Source organism: Musca domestica, unplaced genomic scaffold (assembly GCF_030504385.1).
Source record: "Musca domestica strain aabys unplaced genomic scaffold, Musca_domestica.polishedcontigs.V.1.1 141, whole genome shotgun sequence".
Lineage (NCBI taxonomy): Eukaryota > Metazoa > Arthropoda > Insecta > Diptera > Muscidae > Musca > Musca domestica.
This window is the reverse complement of record NW_026712194.1, coordinates 405,323-430,848: the sequence shown is the minus strand read 5'-3', so window position 1 is coordinate 430,848 and position 25,526 is coordinate 405,323. Positions and strand designations below refer to the sequence as shown.

Genomic DNA, 25,526 nt, shown 5'->3' with positions numbered 1-25,526 from the left:
TTCTAGCGTTATGGCGTTTGACTTTGTTGGAGTTTTTTTATCTCACCCTGTATATATCAACTTCATTTTGTCTAGAAGCTCGATTGGCTTCCACAGACTGGCAGGCAGATGGACCGACATAGCAAATCGACATAACATTTTATCCTGAACATCTATATCTATAAAAGAGGAAAATGTTTGTATGTTTGTTTGTTTGTTTGTTTGTAATTTATGGACTCGAAAACCGCTGAATAGATTTTCCTGAAAATTTCCATATATACTGCAACATCGCCTGAAAGTAACATAGGCTATATACATTTTTGAATTTCCACTTGGAACTGGAGATATAGCATCAGAATCAGAGGTACCTCACAAAAATTTAGATTTTATATGCACATATCTATTGATTGGTTGAAGATACAGTCTCCTAATTTGGAATACGTAACGGAATTTGGAACAAAAATAAGTCGGCCAAATTATTCAGATTTGGATATAGCTCCCATATATATTTTCGACCGATTTCGTTCATTTGATGTCTCAAACACAATATGAATGTTCGATTCCAATGAAATTTGGAATGTGTGACGGGATTTAATCCGAAAATAAATTTGTCAAATTATATTGAAATCGGTTCAGATTTGGATATAGCTCCCATATATATTTTCGGCCGATTTCAAGCATTTGATGCACCAAACACGCTATGTATCCCCAATTTCAATGAAATTTGAAACGTGTGATAGATTTTATCTAAAAAATTGATTTCACAAATTGTATTGAAATCGGTTCATATTTGGATATAGCTCCCATATACATTTTCGGCCGATTTCATGTATTTGGTGGACCAAACACGACATGTATTTCCAATTGTAATGAAATTTAAAATAAGTAACGGAATTGGGAGCCAAAATGAATTTGTCAAATTAAATTGAAATCGGTTCAGATTTGGATATAGCTCCCATATATATTATCGACCGATTTCATGTATTTTATGAACCAAACACGCTATGTATCTCTAATTTCAATGAAATTTGGAATGTGTAGCGGAAATTAAAGCAAATATACATTTGTCAAATTATATTATAATCGGTTCAGATTTGGATATAGCTCTCATATATATTTTCGACCGATTTCATGTATTTTATGCACCATACACAATATGTATGTTCGATTCCAAAGAAAGAATATGTAACGGGATTTTGATTAGAAAACTAAATTAGTCAAATTATATTAAAATCGGTTCAGATTTGGACATAGCTCCCATATATATTTTCCGCCGATTTCACATATTTGATGCACAAAACACGATACGTATTTCCGATTCCAACGAAATTCGGCATGAGTGGCTAAATTTGGTACAAAAATAAGTTTGACAAATTATATTCAAATACGCTCAGATGTGATTATAGCTCCCATATATATACTCAGATGATTTCACATATTTGATGCACCCAAAGCGAGAGAGACAAAATCTGGCACCAGCAAAAATTGCCAAATTATATTGAAATCAGTTGAGGTTTGGATATAGCTAACATATATATTTCGGCCGATTTCATACATATTATGCACCAAACACGATATATATGACCGATTCCAATGAAATTCAGAATGTGTGGCGGAATTATGTTGCTATCTCGAATTCACTAATTGCAATAGAAATGCCACTCTACTTAAAAAATGCAGTTTCCTGCATGCTTGGTATTTGCTATGAAATAAATAAATCCAAAGGACAAACCCTTCGTGTATACATGTCATGTTACTGCTTTTGTAATGATTTTGTTTATTAACGCATTAAATTAGTGCAATATTTTTTTTTTTAATTTTTAAATTTGTTTTTCTATATCCAACATATATTCGTAAATAAAATTTTGAATGCTTATAAAATCAAAAGGAGTAGCGAAGCGTACCGGGTTCAGCTAGTAATATATATTTTTCGGGTTTGAAATGCTTATTTTGAGGAGTTACAAATATGTATGCCCTCCTTAGAATGAAGAAGCTAAAATGTTTAATTGGATTTTGTTATTCATGTGAGTTGAATCAATCTGGGATGAACATTGGGTCCATTACACCTACATCCCTTGATCCCGATTTCGAAAAATTAGTTTCTCCCAAAATATTTAAAGGTCGAATAAACTGTCCATGACCAGTTCCTTTGTTTTTCTAGGCTTATTTTCCTTTGAGCCCCTTGTTATAAATCATATTTTGATTTTTTAATAAAATTGTTTTTCCAGACTTCCATTAACACACCGAAAGCTTTGCTGTTATGGCAAATAATACCTTTTCTGATGATGCCGAAGATGGCATAAACAATCGCTGACAAAAAGTTGCCATGAAGATTTGTTTTGTTGTCTTGTCATTGTCAAGGCTTTGTTGGCTCATTTAAATATTCCTGTCGCATTGTTGTCAAATTTTCATAAGAAACAACAACTACAAGGCGCAATTATTTTGATTTTTATTGTAATTGTAATTCTGCTGGCTCTAACGGACTGGTGACTGTGATTATTATTGTTGTGATTTCCAGGACATCTGCTTCAGTGAGATTCTCCTGGCATATTAGCTGGCACCCTGGCAACCTTCTGCAACCCCCCAAACTTTAAGTCATGTTTTTTTTTCATTTCTGTTTTTTCTTTGCAAAGTTTAGCAGTTATTTGTGTTTTTATTGAACCTGTTTTCTTTTTTTTTTTGGCTTCTGCCTGAGCTGCGAGTGTTTTCGGCACGAGTTTTATTATTTTATTCCGTTTCATAGAAAACAATTCGTATGCAAAGTGAATAATAAGCGAATATATAATCACAAATCATGAGTTGTCTTCCGTGTTTTTTCTTTGGTTTCTTTCTTTTTGTCTTAACGAATTGAAGAGGACACAGAAGAAAACTCAAAGAACAACGAAAAACCATTGCTGCTGCCACAGCAAATCAACTCTAATAAAGTCTAACAATGCGGAGCGTTGAATGCAAATTGGAAGGCAAAGTTGGCCAAAAAACGCGAGTAGCCAAGTCCAAGCAAATATTTTAGACAATAAAACATGACTGTCACGTCCTGTGCTGTCCTTGTCTTGGGGTCCCCAGTTACACATCTAATAGATCTGCTTATATTTTGTTAGCTCCAACGAAAAACGGAAACACGACCTGGCAGCGCGCAAGATTGCCAAGCAGTAATAGTATTTTTATGATGGTCACCATGAAGAAAAAAGAATATTCGTCTTCTTTGCCGTCTTGATTAAAAACTTCTAAAACAAGAAAACTGAAAAACAAAAAGAAACTCAAAAGTCCTCCAACCAAACTGCTGAAGGATACTTGAAATGCTAAGGAAACTAAAAGCGAAAATTCAGCTAAAAACTTGAAAAAGTTGTTGAATATTTTTACATTTTTTTCTGTGTGTTGTCTTTACTTTGTCTAAGTGGAAGAGCTTTATTTAAAAAAAGAGGAAAAATATAATAGAAAATAAAATGAAAAAATAAAAAAAGAAATCGCAAGAGTTTGATCGAATACTAAAACAATACTTGAAAATTATTCCAAATGCATTGCTTTGTAGTGGTAACTAAAGTAAAGTTTGTTGTGATGCTCCAAAGATCATTAAAACGCAGCGAGAAGCGTGGGCGGAAATATTGAGTGATGGAAATGGAATATTTTGAAATGAAATATTAAATGGAATCTTTAATTAAATGAAAATGGAGGAGAAGAACTGGAGAGAAAATCAGCGGTAGCATCTTTCGAGCCAATTGCCTTTACACCCACTGGTCCCCAGGTTTATCTTGGCAGGAACTACGTACAGAGAGAGAGAGAGAGAGAGAGAGATTGAGCAATGCCCGTCCGTCTGTTTGTCTGTCCGTCTGTGGAAATCACTTTAGCTTCCGAACGAAATTAAGTAAGTTGATAAAATTTTACTCAGATGCGTGTTTTTTCTGCAGGACTTTTGGTATTGAAACTTTTTGGTATAGCTCCCACATTACTGTACCTCCCTTTATTCGGTTTTCGGTACCGGAATTTTTTCATGTTTAGTATTTAAAGTTCTTAAGGGGTACTACAGTCTATCCCTCCCTATATTCGGTGTTCTGATGATTTAGGCTACGTTATTTACCGGAATTGTCTTCGTCTTCATATTGAGCCCAATATAATGGTAACTCCCTATAGTCGATATTTTTAAGATTTTAACAGAAGTTTTAACTGATTTTATTTTTTAGGTACCAGAAGGAGTGGTCGGATATCTACCATCTTCACACTAGTAGTGCGATTTTCTAACACATTTTTTGAGTTACCGACAAAAATCGGTAAATTTGAACCTAACATTTTCATATAAAGAATGACTTAAGGTTGACTTAAGGTTGAGTATCTATCGGAAGGTCTTAGCGACTACTTTGATTTCGTCGCTAATTTACCGACTTTTGTCTGTAACTCAAAAAATGAGTTAGAGAATTCCACTACAGATCTTGCTTAAGTATAAGTATTGGGATGAGTGAAATTCGAAAAGAATCGGATGCTCATTTCGCTTTTTCTAATTTCATGGTTTTTCAAAATTTTGACCTGTTATTCGGTACCAAATCTTTTTTTAATAAAAATATCGGGATGTGCGAAATATGAAGACAATCTGACTCTCATTTCAAATTTTATAAGAGCTATAATTATTCGAAATGTTGACCCTTTGTGAGGGAGGCACTTAGCACTGGCAAAAATATTGGGATCTACAAAGTGATCGTTTCTCCTTGTAGAGGAAATTTTTTTTTTTCTTTGGAAAATTTTCCGTTTTTTTTTGGCGGAGGTACCAGAAGGGTTCGACCGATTTTGACCATCTCCGAACTCGATCTAAGTTTCACCATAATATTACGATATACCAAATTTGGATCAAATCGGATACTCCCAGAGTTATCGTGGGCACCAGCCAGATAGACGGACAGACATCTCTAGCTCGATTCCAAATGCCTTGAAACGGATTTGGTAAAAAGAGGGTCAAAAACCGTTATTTCTATGAGGCACGTTGGCTGTAGCCTCCAGGCTGTACTCTCTAGCCATATGGCTAAGGGTATTATTACCTACCCCAGGCTGGCTGTTGAATAGTGTGTAACAGCGGCAATATCCACTCGATTTCCCTTAAACCAACGGAACCCTAATACTTCCGAGCCAATAAGGTCTTTAAGATGATCCTGGTACATACTGTTCTCCCCGTTCATGTGAAGCTCCATAAAGCAATAATTGTTAGAGTTAGACAATCTCTAGAAACTGTAGACACTTTAAGAGAAACAGCAAACTAAAAATTTCCACAATTCTCTCACGCCAAATCCATAACACCCTATAACTTACTGCCAAACAAAGCAGTTAGTTGGAAGGGGGTATCAGAACCCATAAAAGTGTGAATAAAAAGCACGCGATGTCATATTATCTTCAACTTGTGTTGAAGCTTTGTTTGTTGTTCTTGTTGTTTTTTTTTTCTACCACCACTGATGATTTTCGTTTTCTAGTTTGATTCCTTTTGTTGCTGTTGTTGTTGTTATGCTATTTGGGCCATATAATGCCAGCCCCAAAAACGTGGATATCTAACACGGCGGCAGCAGGCAACCGGAAGATGTACACCAAACAAGAAAAAAAGGAAAACTTTTGCATTTTGAAAATGTGTTTTCGCAAAACTTGGACTGCTACTGCGGACTCGGTAATAAAGGCGGCAACGTGAATTACAAATTCAGCACAATGTCCCTTTTGTGTTCCATATAAAACTGATTTGGCCAAACAGAAAGGACAGAAATGATGATGACGACAATGATGATGTGATGCCGTTGGCTGGCTGGTGGCGGAACAAAGCCTTGCAAAAAGATGGAAAGAAAGAATAATTTCTATGAATGGTGGCATCAGCAGCCTGGTTTGATGTGTAAGGCTCTGGCCCTTGGTGTGAATGTGTTGTTGCTATTGTTGTTGTTGTTATAAAACAAACACTGGAAATACCACAAAAATAAATTAAGGACAATGAAGTCCATCATGAAAGAAAATGCGGGCGGGAGGGTTCTCATTGTTGTTAAATGTGTTTGTGTGTCACCCTGTATTTGGCAAACTGAAAAGCAGCTTTATGTCCAACAATTGCTGAGCGACACAAACAAATCAACATTTTCGTCATCTTTTCTCCGCCTCCTCGAACACTACATTTCCACCTCCCGGCGATAGTCATTCATTCGGTGTACTCATCATCATAGGCAACATCAGTGTCAGCCATAACCAACAGTTTTATTTTCGTCTTCCTTATTTCTCCCTTCTCTGCTCTGTTCCTCCTCCTCTGCATAATGGCCAGCGAGGTCGTTGCTTTGTCGAAGGGCGTTTATTCCGTTTTCTGACAGTATGTCTGTTTTTGAGGGCGTAGTAGTGACATAAACGTTACAACGTAGAATCTACCAACGGAGGAAAATGGCCTACAAGAAACCAGGCTGAGGCTCTCAGTTGGGTGGCTGAAAATGAATTTCGTTGCCGCTGTGCCGCTTTAATGTCAAAATCAAACAATTCATATAGAGCTCCAGAAATTACAATCAGCCCAAAGTCGTCCGCCTCGTTGTCAGCATCAATGGCCCGGCTGACGAACCGCCCTCCTGTCTGCTGTCCTGCCTTCATCGGCTGAAGTGGGCTTATAGTAGCAAGGCTGGAGGTCTTGTCAAATAATAATTTAAAATTTTATAACACTATTTGAGAAGCTGGTATTTGTAAAGGGTCTTTGGATACTTAAGGTTTAGGTTTATGTTTTTGTTTGTTCGACAGCCTGTTGACTTTTGCCATTGTTCACATGTTTGTTTAGTATTAGAATTGAACGGAGGAGGAGAGGGTGGGGGAGGTCATATTGTTTTTTTTTTTTCTTCTATGAATTTAAGAGATTTGTGTTGAGTATTAAATTTGAAGTAGGTTGAAAAGAAAGAGGGAGGGAGAGAGGATATGATTATTTTACTCATCTCATGTGGCGGATGAGAAACGTTTACTTTTTTTAATATTTGTCCTTTTTATTTACTTATCGTTAGGAAATTGAATAAAAAACACTATGACATATGGCATCCAGTGCCAACACATATCAATGTGATTTTCGTGAAACATATCACCAAAAAATAGTCATTTTGCGTGGCGATAATCACCAAAATAACCGATATGGTTATTTGTTCGTGCTTCTGTTTTTGGTCCCAGAATGAAATATCCAAAATTCTAAATATAATGAATCAGAAAGAGCGTCTCACTGAGATATTCGCTTTATCGGAAGTTCGCCTCACTGAGACATACGCTTTATCAATGGTGTCACGCTTGAGTGTGCTACACGCCATTCAAGAAAAACGCATTTCAAACTTATATCTCGAATTGCTTCGAGCTAAGGGAACTTTTATGACGAATGGAATTGTTTTGATTGATACATGAACTGGTCCCGGAACTAATCAGACTTGTATCTGCTGAAATGGTCACAATCCGGTTTTAAATAAATTTTTTTCAAGAAAAATTTCCTCAAGCAGCTCATAAAAAATTTCACATTTTTAACAATTTTTTTCAAGGACCTCCTGACTATGGATCACAAGTACTTTTTCAAATACTATTTGAGCAAAAATTGTTTATTTTTTGAAAAAAATTGCTTCAAGGATATCCTATTCAAAAATCGTGGATTGGATTTTTTCACAGACCAAATGGCCAAAAATACAGATATTTTTAAAAATGGTCAAGGTCGGCGTAATCAAACAGCTTAATATTTTTAAGGAAATTGTTGAGAGATAGAGATTTTAAAAATTCTTTCAAACCAAAACCAAAAATCATGGATTGTGTTTTCAGGATTTCCAGATAAAAATAATTTTTTGTGGACCTTGGGCTGGCTAAAAATTAAGGTAGAGCATACCGACAAACCTTAAAATTGAACTATGTCTCGAAAAGTCAAAAATAACGAATGGAACACTTAAGTATGGCACTGACAATATGACAATAAATGCACTTCTCCTTACATTTCCGGATTTCCAAAAGCAGTGTTAAAATAAGTTAAGGGCGAGACAATAATTCTCGGTACTTATGAATAATCTTTATAAATTATTTATTTTTATCTGAGGTGCTAATTTTATCTTACTAAATTTATTGACTACAGCTGAAACCAATTATCTGTGAATTTTTTAACATCTTCCTTCGTTTTGTCTTCCAGGTGGTGGGTCTGTTGACATCTCCAAGGATCAGTGCAACAAAACCGTCGATATCTTCGAAGATGTAAGTTCGCCCGAAGTGAATCACATAAATGTGGGCCGGCCCCTGACCTGCTGGTATCGATTTCGAACGTTAAAAGGTGCACCCAGAGATTTCGTTTTACGGCTGCGTTTCAAGAAATTTAAGGTTGGAACTCTCTTAAATGCAACACATTGTGAAGGTGGCTATCTGCAGGTAAGCTAAATGAATTATCTCAAAATGTACATCATTTGAGACACAAACACACCCACTCACTTAGGTCTTTTATATTTACATTTGTGCGTGAGTGTGTGTGTGAGTGTGTTTGCGCGTGTGTGGGCCTATGTGTGTTCCGACCAGCCGTATGTCTTTAGACAACAAATCTAATTTGTTAATGTCCATACATTTGTATCCGGTCGAATGAAAGACTAGCATTTTCAGGCTCAGGGGAATTGTGATTTATGGTAGACAAGCATTAACACAGTCATATGTACGGACACACACACACGCACATACCAGACTATGTATTCACTTATATCTCGGCACACACACACACACACAAAGAACGAAGATATCAAATTAAATTTATTGCTTAATATAACCTCAACTGACTTACTGACATGCATAAGCATATGCCGCTCTCCCTCTCTCTTTCTCTCGGATCTGCTCCTTCGATGTGCAAGTGATTGTCATGATTACCATTCAGCCATATATCCCCGACTGTATGCCTTGTCACACACTTCACTTATATCTTCCTTTCTGGAAAATCTTGACAAAATAAAGATTTTTCATTTCTAGATAGCCAAAATATTTTATGGCCAAGAATGACTACCGAAAACCTGGCATATGGACGTCATACTAATCAGTAGGAAAAGTCTAAATTATTATTGCAAAAATATACACACGTACTCGATGTTGTTGTTTGCAGAATATTTCTATATTTGTGCAATGTGTCAAATTCTATGAAATTGAAGATGATGTGTGAGTGTATGTGTGTGTTGTGAGAGAAGTAGGTCTTTACGTTTTTTTGTGTTGAAAGAGGATTGGTATGATGTACAAAGTTGGTTGGAGTTGTTGGGATTTCGTGTGTGTAGTGGGACCTTGGTGCGTATAAGTATTGACGTTACGCATACGGCAGTGTGCCCAATACTATGTTTAAGATCTCAGAGGCGTTAAAATATCTATGGTGATGGGTTTTTTTGAATTTTCATTCAAAGCCATATTTTATCTATTCCATAATTCCAACATTTTATCAAAAGATATTCTCAGTGCTTCAACATATGCCTACCTTAGACCTTAGTATTATACGTTTACATCAATACATAAAGTTTCAAGCGTTTTCAGTACCGATTGAAATAATTCTCAAGCCCTCCAAAGGGTCGGCATAGGATGTTATGATTTCGTTAAAGAATTTGCCGAGTGCTAGGTTAAGAAACATAAAAAGTGAGGACGTGGCGTATTTTTGGCAGGTTATGTTATTTTTTCTTTTCTCTTCTGAATAATTATTCGCGTCCTTTGCAAAAGTGTAAGAGAGAGAAAATATGAAACACATCTACAATAATTAAAGCTACATCTGTTTATCAGTCGATGGTCTAGATTATATCGCTTAATATATCACAAACATATAGTACATCAACCTCGAAGGTCCGCTCACCATATGGTCCTTTCTTATTTAAATAGGCTTTTTTAAAATAGATTCCTGCTTAACTAAAATCTCCTTTTTTACACAAGGCAGCATGATTCAAATTTATTATAAAAAACATGTTCACTTATCTCCAACAAATATTTTGTCATATTCTCTCATTATCTTGCTGTGATTTTGATCCACTCTCCTTTAAAATTTTTTAAATCATTTCCAAAAAATTCGCCGACTTGCATTAACCAACCCACCTCGTACATTTTACACAGCTATACTTTATACTATGTGGAAGCAATATAAACAACTTTATACATTCACTCCTCACCACCCCTCTCCCATACCATGTCTCGAGTTGAACGTTGCTTTTTGGCTACACTTTCAGCATAAATGATGACATATGGGAATAATCATCCTCTAGTTGACATCTTCATATTTATTTGCTTTAGTTCTACCCACCAAAACCACTTTGTAGAAATAATATATCCCTGTCTCGAAGCGAACGAACAGCATTCTCACAGAGCCAAGAAGGATATCCACAATAACAAGTTAGAGTGAAAAACATGGGAAGAGCAGAGGCGAGAGAGAAAAATACATTTTCATTCTACTGTTTTTTTTTGTGTGATGTTTCGTTCGAATTCAATCGTGTGATGAATTTCAATTTTTAATAAACAATTGATGTTTATTCTGTTGTTTTTATTTTCAATTTCTTCTGTGTCGACTTTCAGATTGTTGATGGCAATGCCAAAACGGATGTGTCAAATCGTCGAGAGCCGGGTATGTTCTGTGGCGAAGCGGAGCAGCCGCAAACATTTATCAGTGAGACGAGCTATGTGAAGGTTATGTTTCATACGGATAACTTTACGGATCAGGTAAGTGAATACACGGATGATGGAGTTTTAAATTATGGTTTTGATATTTGAATTTAAAGAAATTAATATTTTTAAAGCGTAAATGGTTGAAATATACAAATAGGCAAATGGGCGTATAATAAATGATGTTAATTATACGCCCTTGACGCTGGACTGAAATTGGGTTGGTGCAATGATATCCTATTAAATCGGGGAGTTTTTTTTTTGGCAGTGAGATATTTGTGAGAATATAATGATGAGAGTAAATAAATAATACCAGTCTATCCGTTCAGTCTCCATTGGATGGTAAAGGTTTGTTTATCGCTTGTTTTCATGATTTTTAGTTCTAGGAAAGACTTTACACCAGAGCACACGTGCATAGCTCTGAGCGACGATAATTCTCTCTTAAACCAATTAGAAGCATTGAAAACCAATGATAACAGGGGTAGAATATTTGAGTCGTGGCTTTGAGAGAACGAGTAAACGATGTGTTAGCAGCCGACTCCCGTGCCAAATTACAATTGTATTTTTACATATCTGATAAATATTTAAAATAAAATTCGGAAATATACCAAAATGGTCCAGCAAATTTCCCAAAATAAACGGATATGAATTTCTAATTATGTTGTTGCTTATTTTCTTGAATAAAAAGGTGATTTTGTTTGATAATCTTGAGTTTTTGCCTTTTATACCGCATTTAATGAAATCCAATTTGTAGAAATAAATTGTATGGTTTTATTCGAGTTACAGACTACGGTCACCTGCAAAGTAAAAGAGCTTTCGGAAATCCGAAGTGGATTTCTTCGGAATTGTAATAGATTTCTTTGATAGTCTTTTGATATATTAAAATCGGATCTTTATAAAAGTTAAACTAATGTTCATGGTGTATACTTTTAGGCGCAAAAGAGCAAAAATACTTGCTGCGTTTATTGGATAAACAAGATAACGAGGGAGATATGAAATTTTCCCTGAAAAAAAAAAACTATTTTAAACAGAAATTATTAGAAAATATGGCTAATTTTCCAAATTAGATTGCAATCCTTTAGCATCAATATATCCGCCTGTCAGAAGCTGTCAATCATGTAATTTTGTTTTTTGACTCGGCAGTATTTTCTAATGAAACGTTCTCTATAATTTTTGCTTTTCTTTATCCAATTTGCATGAAATTGTCACCACCACTCCTGCCATGAAGTTTCCTCCCCACTTAACCCTATTTCGAACATTGTTTCTACTCTCGTAATTTTGTTTTACACATCCTTTCCAACTAGTTTGAACTATCTTATCGGGTTTACATGTCACTGAATGCATTCGTTTCTAAACGAAACCATTTCAAATGTCAAACGTCCCCAATGCTGAACATAAATTATTTTCCAAATTTTCCGTTATCACCCCGAATGCAATGTAAAAGACTCAAATTTCCGTTTTCTCTTTTTTCACTCGATAAAATAAACGGCGTTTTTGTTGTTTTTGCTGATTTCTGCTTGTCTTTTTTTTTGTAGTTTTTGCCCTCAAGGGCTTTCGTTTATTCAATCGTTGTCTGTCAATTCATTAAATACCTTTGAATGACGTGCAGGCTGGCTCGCTGACTGCTGGTGTTTCTGTTTCTGCTCCTGCTGCTGTTGTGCTGGCAGTTCTGCTGGTCGAATGTCAGCTCTTAGGAAGCCTATTCGTTTACATAACGATGAATGAATTGATTCCATGATATCATAACGACTATTTGCCGTGTGCCGTTTCGCTCATTTCGATTGCAAATTTAACACCACCGCACCCCCCTCCAACCCCGATTGCCACAGTGATTGCCAAACAACAGCCCAAACGAGACTGCATATCGATGGCTCAAACGAAACGGCAAAAGTGAATCGTTCGAGCGAGGCGGAAATTAACAGCGAAATATCCATAATACAAACTCATAAATATCCAGCCTGGCCGTGTATTAAGTCGTATAACAAACTGTCAACACGGACAATTGTTATAATACACTTGACACGGACACACGCACACTCGTAGAATCAACTCTATATGGTAGCTTGAATGTATACCCGCGGGGTTTACATGTCACTGAATGCATTCGTTTCTAAACGAAACCATTTCAAATGTCAAACGTCCCCAATGCTGAACATAAATTATTTTCCAAATTTTCCGTTATCACCCCGAATGCAATGTAAAAGACTCAAATTTCCGTTTTCTCTTTTTTCACTCGATAAAATAAACGGCGTTTTTGTTGTTTTTGCTGATTTCTGCTTGTCTTTTTTTTTGTAGTTTTTGCCCTCAAGGGCTTTCGTTTATTCAATCGTTGTCTGTCAATTCATTAAATACCTTTGAATGACGTGCAGGCTGGCTCGCTGACTGCTGGTGTTTCTGTTTCTGCTCCTGCTGCTGTTGTGCTGGCAGTTCTGCTGGTCGAATGTCAGCTCTTAGGAAGCCTATTCGTTTACATAACGATGAATGAATTGATTCCATGATATCATAACGACTATTTGCCGTGTGCCGTTTCGCTCATTTCGATTGCAAATTTAACACCACCGCACCCCCCTCCAACCCCGATTGCCACAGTGATTGCCAAACAACAGCCCAAACGAGACTGCATATCGATGGCTCAAACGAAACGGCAAAAGTGAATCGTTCGAGCGAGGCGGAAATTAACAGCGAAATATCCATAATACAAACTCATAAATATCCAGCCTGGCCGTGTATTAAGTCGTATAACAAACTGTCAACACGGACAATTGTTATAATACACTTGACACGGACACACGCACACTCGTAGAATCAACTCTATATGGTAGCTTGAATGTATACCCGCGTATCATGCGTCAATGTCCACAAATGCCACCGTAACTGGCACGCACCCAGTGTGGCCCAGTGATGCAGGTCTATGCCGGTTGGAGGATGCTGGCATGTCCTTACTGCATTAAATGTCAACTAAATAGGATGTTCATAACATTAACGGTACATGTGTTCACGTATACTTTCAAAGCTGCCTGCCTGCCTGTGTGGCTGTCTATCCGGAAGAGTGTCTGTATGTCAATATATCCGTTTGTGCGTTGCTCTGGCCCCCAACTAATGCGAGACACAGGATTTTAAGCGTAAATATGATTTTATGTAGTGAATGTAACAAATATTGACTCACCTACTTATACATCGCTAGAATGCAAATGTGTGGGTGTGTGTGTGTGTGCGTGCATTCACATGTTTTGTAAATGTGCAAAAGCCAAATACAAGTGTAAATCTACACATGTGTATATATGTATGTATGTGTGTATGTATAAAACGCTGGACATGTGTGCATAAATGGCCATAACGCCTGGACATGCTATCTGTTTACCTGAACATTTTGTCAATCCGTTCTTCGGCTAAGTGACACATGTCATTAGTGATGTGACTGTCAGGCTCTCGTGAACATTATTATTACAATTATGGAGGGACAACGCCAACAACATATGTGACATCCTCTTAAATAGCGCGGCAGTAAATTATGAATAAGAGAATGGTTGGTATAAAATTACGCATGTTATGCCATTGGATGTATCTTGTAATTTTGGGAGATTTTACAACCAAGGGAATTAATGATGAAAAAAGAAAATATTAAATGAGAGAAGAAATTCATCCAGGCGTCCAGGGGAAACGGATGCAGCTAGAATCGTGAATTGCATTGGATCAATGTTTGTGTGTAGGGGTAAGAAAGAGCTGGAGTTTGGGAAATTCGAAGTTTAAGAGTTCTAAATGGTAGAAAAAATTGAATAGAGCCACAAATTTGGAGTAAGTCGCTCATAGGGTGCGGGATAGACAAGGAAATGTTTTTTTTTTAATTAAACTATATATGCACTATAGGGACTAAATTTGGTACCATTTGGTATTATGTGAATGGTAAGAGCTACTTGACGTTTGGTAAAATGGACAATAAATTGTAATTTTTGCTGGCAAAATCAAAAATACGAGTAATGGGCACTTTTATACTTTACATTGATGATGATATCCTTGGCGTTTATAGTCCGGCATTGGAGATATAGCAAAATATTTCCAGAAATCCAAGGACAGATGAAAAATGGGTCAATTGAAACGAAATTCGGCTCCAGTTTCGATTGATAGTGCATATATGAGAACTTCATGATATACCCTACGAAGTATGTATATTCTGGATCAGCGTAACAGTCTAAGTCGATATAGCGAACGAATTGAGATAGAAGGCTAACATTTTTCACACATGAGTATTATACCAATAGGCAAATGGGCCATATAGGTCTAAGTTTTCATATAGCCCCCATATAAAGGTACATCCCAATATTTATTATTTTTATGATTTTAGCGATATTTAGCCGGAATTGTTTCAAATTTCGTATTTAAAGTTCGTAATAGGTACTACAGCCAATGATAAAAAATCGCGTGGGCAGGTCTACGTATAGCCGCCATTTAGCAACATTATTATCAGGAATTTTTTCAAATTTAGTAGCTGAAATTCGTACTAGAATATATGGTAAAAAAAGTGTCTATGCAGGACCACGTCTTCGTATAGCCCCCATATAACGGTACTTCCCAATATTCGATATTTTGGGGTCATTTTTACCGGAATTTTTCTAATTCTCGTATGTAAAGTTCGTAATGAGTACTAAAACCTATAACAAAAAATCGCGTATGCAGGTCCACATTTGCATATAGCCATATAACGATACCTCCAAATAATTGGCATTTTAATTATTTTAGTGATATTTTTACCGGAATTATTTCAAATTTCGTATTTGAAGTTCGTAATGGGTACTACAGTCTATGACAAAAAGTACTTATGAAGGAACACTTCTTTGTATAGCCTCCATATAAGGGGTACCATTTGAGAGGTATTTATCTAAGATAATATTTTGAGATATTTTTGAAGTTTCTTCAAAATGGTGGAGGTTATTAAAAGTTGGCCCGGGCGAATTTACCTGTTTTTATTTTTTTTTTTTCGATAAAATGAAGATGGGATAAGTTTGAAAGAGATATAATTTTGACAGTTTAGATCGACGATAAACGATCTCAGGTAGTTTATCTAAGCCCTGGCATTACGTTACCAAAAAATTTAACTAAATCATCTTCTACAAGATGATGATTTATTAAATTAACCATTACTTTCCTAACCTAAGTTGTATACAAGCATTGCCATTTAACAATGTTGGACCCTCTTCTTGATTCTTACTTATATACTATGATACAAGACCACTCGATCTAATTTCAATAAAAAGTTTTGAAAGTTCGAAGTTTGATTAAATCAAGGACAAATTCTATTCGGTCAGAGGTATGCTACTTAAACTATTGACGCTTTGTGGGGAAATTTTCTAGGAGAATTGAGTCAAATTTGCGGATATTTCCATAAGAAAATAAAATGAATGCTTCCAACACAAGCAGTATTGCTCCCTTTCAAGATCAGCAAATTTTTCCCATTTGACATGATTTCAATCTCAATTGTTCTCTTCGAAATCGTGACATTCTATTGTTCCATGGCAGTGCAACCAACCACCTACTTAAATATTTTGTGTGCGCATGAGAATGTGTTTGTCCATTTGCGTGTTCATGTTTATTAAAGTGTGGTTATGTTCGGTAAATATCTGCCTGGCGTTTTTGTGAGGTGTGAAAAAAGTGGGCATTTTATGACACCATTTAAAGTTTGAAAACCATAACCTAATTTGTTGCATTATTAATTGAATTGTCTGTCATTTATGTAAATTATATTATATAATATTTATATTTTCATTTATGCAAGGACGTTGTGTCGGCCAGGCCGGGCCGAACAATCTCTCCACGAAACGAGAATGTCGACCACAAAAAACTCTGTAGAAAAGCAATAACAGCAGCAGCAACAAAAAAAAAGCTTCAGCCTATGAGAATTCATTTAAATAATGAATTATTATAGAATGTAAATGGATGGTAAATATGTGTGATGTACACACACACACACATACACACAGGATGCAATTTAATACAGGCAGCAATGCACACACACACATACGCCACACAGACACAAATACGAAATGAGCCATCACATTTATGGATATTTTATGTACCACAAACGACAGAGACGAGGACAACGAGCCCGACGACGACGACTACTTATGTATGTCTGAACGATGGATGATATATCCTGTTATACATTGATATTTATAGGCGGATATGAAGCGGGAAGCGATATTTTACAATGGAATTCTAGCGACACACAGGAAACATTTCGGCGTAATTTTTCCTCCGTACATGAAAATATTATTAAATATTTTTACTTTATGAGCTGTTGCTGCTGCTGCTGCGGCATGAAATGCCCAAATTGCTTGTCTATTTTGTTTCGTAGCACTTCCATGGCGACCTGATTGCCGTAAATTATATGTTTGTAATAATTTATAAAAGTTGCAATATAAATTACCATGCATAGATAAATAATTGACAAATTTATTTAGGTAATATAATGTTGGAATTTATGTGGAAATTTTAAATGGAAATTATTTAGAAATATTTCAGCTAAAAAAAGATAGAATTTTTTTGAAGGTGAAAATGTTTTTTTTTAATAATGGTACACTATACGTAGTCATGTTATTACAAGGTGAGATGAAAAAACTGCTACCAACTTCAGACTGCTGTCATTTCGAAGCCAGTCGTCCGACAGCTGTTAAAATTATTCCAGTGACAGCTCATTATATTGTTAAGAAGCGTACAAAAGCATTTTGCTGAGAATTTTCCAGAAAAAATGTTATTCGTGATGGTATTCAAGCGTGGGAGTGTGATTTCTTTATATTTGGCTGGAAAACCACAAGTGGCTATAGTTGGAGCACTCCAGCATTTAAATGTGAATAAATCTTTTGTGTAGCGTACCATCGCTAGTTACCGTTATGCTGATACTGGTAGCGTAGCCCGACGTTAAGAAAGTGGCGGAAGAAAACAGCAACACCAGCAGAAATGGTTCGAAAAGTAAAGAAGCAACTTGATAGAAACCAGCGTCGCAGTGGCCGAAAAATGTCTCGTGAGCTGAAAAATCGCAATACTCCATTCGGCAAATATTGAAAAATAAGCTCGTAAAGCCATTAAAATTCCAAAAAGTGCAAGAACTTATCCCGCAACTTAAAGAAAATAGACTCATAAGAGCCAAAGAGTTGCTTCGCTTGGCCGAAAGTTGTGAACAGCCGAATTTGGTTTTCTCCGATGAAAAACATTCGTTGTCCAGCAGTTTGTAAACAAACAAAATGATCCGCTCGTGTTTACTTGCCAAAGAGGTCAGCTGAAAATGTTCACCTTCGGTTGGCCACCAGAACTCAAGCGCCGGCCATGGTGATAGTGTGTGCCGCCATAACAGCCTATGGTCGCTCTCCGCTCGTATTAATCGACCGTGACATCAGAGTTAATGTGGAATATTATCGCGAAAATATTGTGAAGGGTGTATTAAAGACTGGGCAAGCAAACATTTTTGCCGCAGACCTTCCAACAGGACTCAGCACCATCACACTCAGCACACGCCACCCAAGAATGGTTTCAAAATGAGGTTCCTCGCTTCATTTCCAGCGCACAATAGCCACCAAAATCTCCGGATACCAATCCGTGTCTGGAGTATTTTGGAAAGCAAGGTTGGCACTAAAAAATACCAAAGTGTCGATCACATCAAGCAAGCGCTTCGCCGGGAATGGACCAAAATACCGCTGAGCAACATTCGAGCAACCGTTTCATTTGCCGTTTGAAGGCCATAATTCGTGCCAAGGGTGTACAATTCGAACAAATCTAAACTTATTCGAAAATTTGACGCTATTTCCGACATTTTTTAAAATAAAATTAAAAAAAATGATCTCACCTTGTATATACTTTATGGGGTCTATGACGAATACTCAGAGGTGTTACAAACGGAGTGACAAATTCAAGATATACCCTCCTTTCCAAGGTGGAGGGTATAAAAATAGAATATACCCTATATATTATTTAACAGGCAAAAGTTACACTAACATCAAGACATTTGGCAGATTATAAATATGGATTATAATTGATCCCAAAATTTCGTCTAGGTTACAATAGATCACGTACTTGTTAGTTATTTGTTTTTTCTGTTCGAAAATTGACACTAACTACCATTTTCTTAAGCTGCAGTTTATTGAAACTTTCCCAAAAGGGAAGAAAATGATGAACAACAAACTTTGTCTGAGCTATTTTTTTGTGCCTGTCCTCCAGTTCATTCTTCTTCATTTTGTCGTGTTCTTTGCAGATTATTTGCACAACAAAGTTAATATAAATCCAATTATTCCATAAAACCATATCTATTGAATACTAATGAAGATGTTTTCCTGCCTTAGATTTCGATACTTGGCGGACTTTTGTAACGACGAAGCAAAGGCGGCGACAAAAGAAGTTGAAGAATAAATTGTTGATACATAATCCATAACATGATAATCTCTTCGTTCGGTCCGTCCGTCCGTCCGTTCGTCTGCCAGTCTTTGGCAGTCTGTCTCTATTCCGTATTCCCTGTGCGTTGTTCTTTCACAAATCTTTATTTTACAAATCCTTTTGTATTTTGTGCAACACACTTTGCAAACTTTTCAGTTGGCATTATGATGATCTTCCCAGACATGACGGTTTGGGGGGTGGTGAGGGTGTTGGCGGTCTACACCGACGCACAAATCAGGGTAGTAAATAAAAACAAAACAACAATACTTGCAGCCAAAAGGAAAAGTTGTTGTCGTCTGTAGGTTTCGTTTAGATTTTATGCATTCATTCACTCGTTCACTCATTCTCCGACTCATTCCGTCATTTGACATATTCTGTACATTAAAGTTTGTAACTCTTCCGCTAAGTTGTAATGTAATACGAACAGGCAGCCAAATAGAAAAGCAGCAGCAGCCGGCATGCTGGAGTCAGATATATTTCCATCCTTCATAGCCTTCAACTACTCCGTTGATGTCGTTCGTAGTTTTTCTCCAAACCACCTTTAATAAAGTCATAAATATTTATGAAAAACTTTAGTTCTACGCTTCTGTTTTTTTTGCTCTGCCTTGCTTTGTTTTGTTTATAAGTTCCATCCTATTGCCAAGCCAAAGAATGAAGAGTCTACGGAGTTTTTTGTTCCGTTATGTTTTGTGTGCCAATGCAAGTGGCAACTGTACACAGACACAGGGTACACTCGAAAAAAAACGGGGTTTCAATTAAATTATGAGGTTAATCAGCTTAAAAAGTTAGAGTGCAACAGTGGTGTTTTTGTCAAATGTTTGGCAGGGAGGGTGATCGATGGGAACGCTGGGAATATTATATTGGCAAAGTAAACTTCTTTTTTTATAAAATATTCATGGGGAAAAATCATTCAAACATTTCCCTGTGTTCTTACGTGGCATATTTGTCAGGAGCTGTATGTCGAAAACAAATTTCGACAAAATATTATTTTCTTTAGGTTATAAGAAAACAAATTCCGATTTCTAAAGAATATTTTAACAGGTACTTGTTTAGTTTTTATCAACTCTTGTGTTGATGGAAATTTTGAATGGAATCGGATCTTGTTTTATGAGCTCCATGGCTATTTAAAATGTTGACCCTTTGTAAGAAGGAAGGTACCACAAGGAATGGACCGATATATTCCATCTTTACAGCAGATCTTGTGTTAGTAGGAATAAATTGCAACCTTTTTTGTGGAGGTACTAGAAGTAGTGGACCGATATTGCCCATCTCCGAACTCGATCTAAGTTTTACATAATATTACGATGTGCCAAGTTTGGTCGAATCGGATACTCCCCTCGAGAGTTATCGTTCGCACCAGGCAGACAAACGGACGGACGAACATCGCTAGATCGACTCCAAATGTCCTAAAACTGATTTGGTCCAAAGAGACTTAGGTCCAAACCCGTTATTTCGATGAGGCACATTTTGGCCGTATCAAATGATGTATACCCTCTGTAGCCATAAGGCTGAGGGTATAAAAAGTGGTATAAGAGAATGCAAATTTTCTTGAAGTTCTCTTAAATTTGGCTACGTAGGGAACGGGTTTTTAGCATTAAATTTCAAAAATGGTAAAATTTTGGAGATTCTTGTTCATAAAAAAACAAAACTTTCATATTCGGAACATTCCATATGATTAATTTAAATCATTGTATTTATACACCTCCCTGCATATGAGGAATATTGATGTTACGTATACGCCACATTATTAGGCAGTACTATGCACGGTTTACAAGATCCATGATTTATTAAATTAATCATAACTTTCCTAACCTAAGTTTGATACAAGTATTGCCATTGAAACATTTTGGCAGTACTATGCACGGTTAATTGCCATTCGTCTTTTGTCGAGTGTATGAACTCGAAAAGTTTTCTATCAGACAATACAAGCGATGATCTGAGCAGAAGATGTGGAAGTGGAAAATAAAAATAAATGAAAAGCCATTATAATGAGTTAGCTGTTGCTCATCAAGCCATAAGTTCTTCCTGTTTATACTTCGCTTAAATGATACCAACTACAACAACATCAACAGCAACAGCAACTACTAGAAAGAAATAAAGCACCAGCAGAGGTAGCCGTAAAACAACAGCCAAACAAACAAATTGTAAAACACCAAGTGCAACAACAACAGCAGCAACATCAGCAGCTACAACGCCATAAGTTGCAGCAGTAACATTGAGTGTTAGTAGTGGCCCCAGTCCCAATGATAGTAACACAATAATAATAACTAAGAAGCTAGACGAATCAAGTCCTGGCAGCAGCGAGTGGAAACAACGGGGAACGAGAGCTCACCAAGTGCAGTGGGTGAACAGAGGAAATTATGCACTTCACTACTGCCACTGTTCCTCGTCGTTGTCGTCATCGTCGCCGTCGTATCTTTATGTTTGCATAGCACAGGATGCAGGATATATAAAAAATACTGCTAAAGTTTATTATACGAAAGGAGAGAAAAATAGAACCCAACACAAGAAAAAATGAATGCAAAGTTTGAGGGGTGAGGGAGGTGGTAGGTAGGTGGTATCGGAGAAAAAATGTTGTCAGGTGGGATTGTTAGAAGGGATTGTCACTGTCGAATGCCAGTAATGAAGAGCTTTACAAGAAAAGTAACATTTGTTTTGCTCAAAACGTTAAGGTTATCATTTTAGACTGGGGAAAAGGTTAATGATCTTTGAATAACAAACAACAAAAACACAAGCGAATGCAAACGACTTTTGTTGTTGTTGTTGGTATTTTTCATAGCTCTGTTGAATTCTTTAAATAATCAAAATGGGGAGAAAATTCAATTTAAATTTTATTTTCCAAATGTTGTGAAGGGAAAAGTACGACAAAAAAGATTAAAGGTTTGTAGAATACCAATATAAAAAATTTTCTTTTAATTTAAAAAGTGAAATAAGAATAAATGAATTCTGTAAGAATCTTTAGTCTCAGTGATATTAAGTTTAAATATCAGATCTCCAGCCAAGGGAAGTATTTTTTGTCATTTATTCAAAGAATTTCACATCTCGAAAAATTCAATTTCGAGAAAAAAAAACATTTTAAGTTGTTTATTGACATTTTACGGGATCAAAATGATTATTTCACAAAAAGTAATATAACTAGACTATTATCTTCGGATATCAGTGCTAAATTACAAGATCAAGCTTCTTGATTTATATCAAACTCCAAGTAAAAAGGCACTAACTCCTAGTGTTCAAAAGATTTCAACATATTTTTTTTACAAAAAAAAATAAAGTAAGATTCGTTACAAAAATAGAAATTGCTAACTCAACAAAAAAAAAAACGTGACCCTTGTAAGCCATCATCCACATCAAATATGCCTGATGAGCCGCTTAACCAACGGCGAAACGCGTCGCATAGTGGTGAGTGTGTGATAGTGTCTATCTGGCTTTCCTTTTCACTGCAAATTTCAGATCGTTAAGCTCGTCTCGAAAGAGAAAACAAACAAAAAAACGTTATTAAAATAATGTCATTATTTGAGTAAATGACCGATAAGGTTTTGTATAGGTACCTGCGTGCGTATGAATACTACCATCAAGTATTCGCTATTGTGGTTCAATGCAAAAAATGCAGGAAATGGTTTTTATTTGTGGGAATTTCAAATTAATTAAAATCATTTGGAGGGCTAAACCTGCTACTAGGGTATTTGGAAAATTTGTCCCAATTTCTTTAAATTAAACATATACAACAAGGGCTATTCAGTATAACATTTAATTTCTTTTCTACATTAATTGAGTTTCAATTCTCCCCCAAGGATTGGTTGAATCTCAAGTGGGAGATTTATTCTCCCCACTAATTTAGTAACTGCATTTACCAACTACACACAACCCCCAGTATAAAGATGCCACATAAGAACCTCAAGTAATTACCTTACATACTAAAATTCGTAGCATACCTTTAGGCTGATAAGAAATAACATTTTATGGCACAATTCTTGACTTTCGATACTAATTCTTTTTATTGTTTTTTTTTTCTTCTCTCTTTCTCCTTCTTTTTTTTTTCATATCCAAATTGCAGACTTACTTTACATTTGATTCTCGGGCCGAGCAACAAACTGAGGTCTACCCCCGCTATGGTCCACATCCGGAATTGTATCCCAATCGCCGGGGGGAAGTTGTACAGGGGTAAGTAGAAATAATTTTGCAAATTGTTTTCGGCAACAAAACCAGCTCTCCGTCGTATGGCCCTGCTTAGGTGTTGTACTCACGCTCCTAAATGGGTAATATTGGCAATAATTTAATTTTATTTCTTTCTTTTTTTTTCATTTATTGTTTTTATTATTTTTATTATTATGCGTAAAGCACTGCCAAAAGTGATGGCTGCCATTCAAATTTCCTGCTAAAGTGCGTGAAAAAATATAACCATAATCATATTTACGCCTTAATAAAAAAAGCTAATACAAACATTCTCACATCCACTCGGAGCTAAGTTGGCCACAACAAGACCCAAGACAAACACAATTGTGGAATGTGTCCGTCCCACTCCCCTCTCTTTCCCTGCTCCCACTCCACTCTTAAATGTAATGATAACGACATCAGCTTTGAATTTCTTTTTTTTCCTTCCCCATTGCAAGAAATTTGCCCTTAAGCAGGGAAATGTGTGTGTGTGTGTGTATGTCGCTACATTTAGTGGTTGTGTAGTAACAATAACAGTACCAGAACCAATACTACGAGCAAAGTCAATATCGATATTGTTCAACATCGACAACAACAATACAAGTCAACAATATTCCGCATCGAACTCGTGGCAATGTTGCGTTTTGCTCTACAAGAAATTCAATTACCGTAAAACTCGATAAACATTGGCTTTTCATGACAATAAACAAAACGAGCTTTGCTTTCTTATGGCCCGGGCATCCTGGCATCTGACTTTCTTCCTCCAGCCCAGTGCGCTGCTGGGAAAAAGTAAAAGTTCAATTCCTTTAAATTAAGTAAATAATTTAGACTACAAGCTATTTACTGAACTCAAATTTTAAATTCAATTATTGCCATTATGGGAAGGAAAAGCAGAAGTAGCCTCAGGGCCCACTTTGACCAAAAAGCAGTGAATTTGAAATGAATTGAAATCCCATACCACTTGAGTGTTTTTGAGTGGTTATTTGAATTTATTTAATTTTCAAACGAAAGATTTTTTTCCGATTTTTATTGATTTTCTCATTTGATTTGAAATTCACTTCCACCTACCTACATCAGTCGTCAATAGTTGCAATAATTGCCTGGGGGAAAAAAATAAAAATAAAGATATCCATTTGTGTTTTTTTGGTTTTTGTCTGTTGTTCATTAAATTAAATGTCTACTCAAATTGTTTATGGAAATAAAAAAAATGTTATGGCACAAATCTATTTATTACAATAGTCATTGTAATTGAATAAAATGTATAGCATATGCTAAGGCAAATAAAAATATTATTTTCAAAATTTGGTTTACTTTAAGGCTTGGAATTTACAAATGAATGGAAATTTTTGTGTGTGTGTGGGCCATAAGAGCAATATTTGAGTATTAAATTTTTAGAGAGAAAGCATGTAGGGAGAATAGGAAAAAAATCAAAGTAGGACATGGTCGACTGTTTGGTACCCTACACCAATCTGGTTTATAGAACAATGGAATAATGGATCTTAACCGATTTTGATAACATTTTACAGGCACATTCCTTGGGTTCAAACGACGTCACTTCCTGTTTATCATTAAGAATAGGACTTTCATTGGAGCTATATTTATATATGTAATTTTTTAAGTACAAACAGAGTGTGCATAAAATTTTGCCACAGACCTCAGAAATACTCTCTCGAATTAAAATATATTTGATACCGCTCGAATAAGAGCGAACATGCTTTGAGTGGGAGCAACTTCGCTCAGAATCGATCAGATTCTACCCTTGCCGAGCACACTTTCAGTTTTTGTCATACTGTTGTTGTATTTGTATTAGCGTTCCTTTTGTAAATCTTCGAAATATTCATAATAGACTCTACAAAGCATATATATTCTGAATCAGCGTAAAATTCTAAGACGATCTAGCGATGTCCGTCTGCCTATCTGTCTGTCTGCTGTCTGTCCGTCTTTATTAATATAACCCATATATAATATAACCCATATAACGGTACCTCCCGATATTCGGCATTTTGATGATTTTAACGACATCATTCATGCGAATTGTTTCAAATTTTGTATTCGAAGTTTGTAGTGTATACCACAGCCTATGCCTAAAAATTTCGTATGCATGTCCACGTCTTCATAAAGCCCCCATATAACAGTACCTCCCGATATTCGGTATTTTCATGATTTTAGCGACAATATTTACCCGAATTGTTCCAAATGTCGTCTTAAAAGTTCGTAACAGGTAGTACAGCCTATGACAAAAAACTCGTATGCTGCTCCACGTCTTCGTATAGCTCTTATATAATGGTACACCCCTTTATTCGGGAGGCTTTGCGACATTATTCACCGCAATTGTTTCAAATTTCGTATATGAAGGTCTTAATGAGTACTATAGCCTTTGACAA

General features: G+C 36.2%; 1 protein-coding gene across 2 annotated transcripts in view; it reads left to right on the top strand.

The window, feature by feature from the left end:
* The window catches only part of LOC101888774 (uncharacterized), a 177,615-nt gene that overhangs the window by 120,572 nt on the left and 31,517 nt on the right, over nt 1–25,526 (top strand). For both annotated transcript variants that reach the window (XM_011294932.3, XM_011294933.3), the window contains exons 3-5: nt 8,105–8,337; nt 10,486–10,629; nt 23,045–23,151. In XM_011294932.3, the coding sequence (XP_011293234.2) occupies nt 8,105–8,337; nt 10,486–10,629; nt 23,045–23,151 (484 nt within the window). The remainder of the gene's footprint in view (nt 1–8,104; nt 8,338–10,485; nt 10,630–23,044; nt 23,152–25,526) is intronic.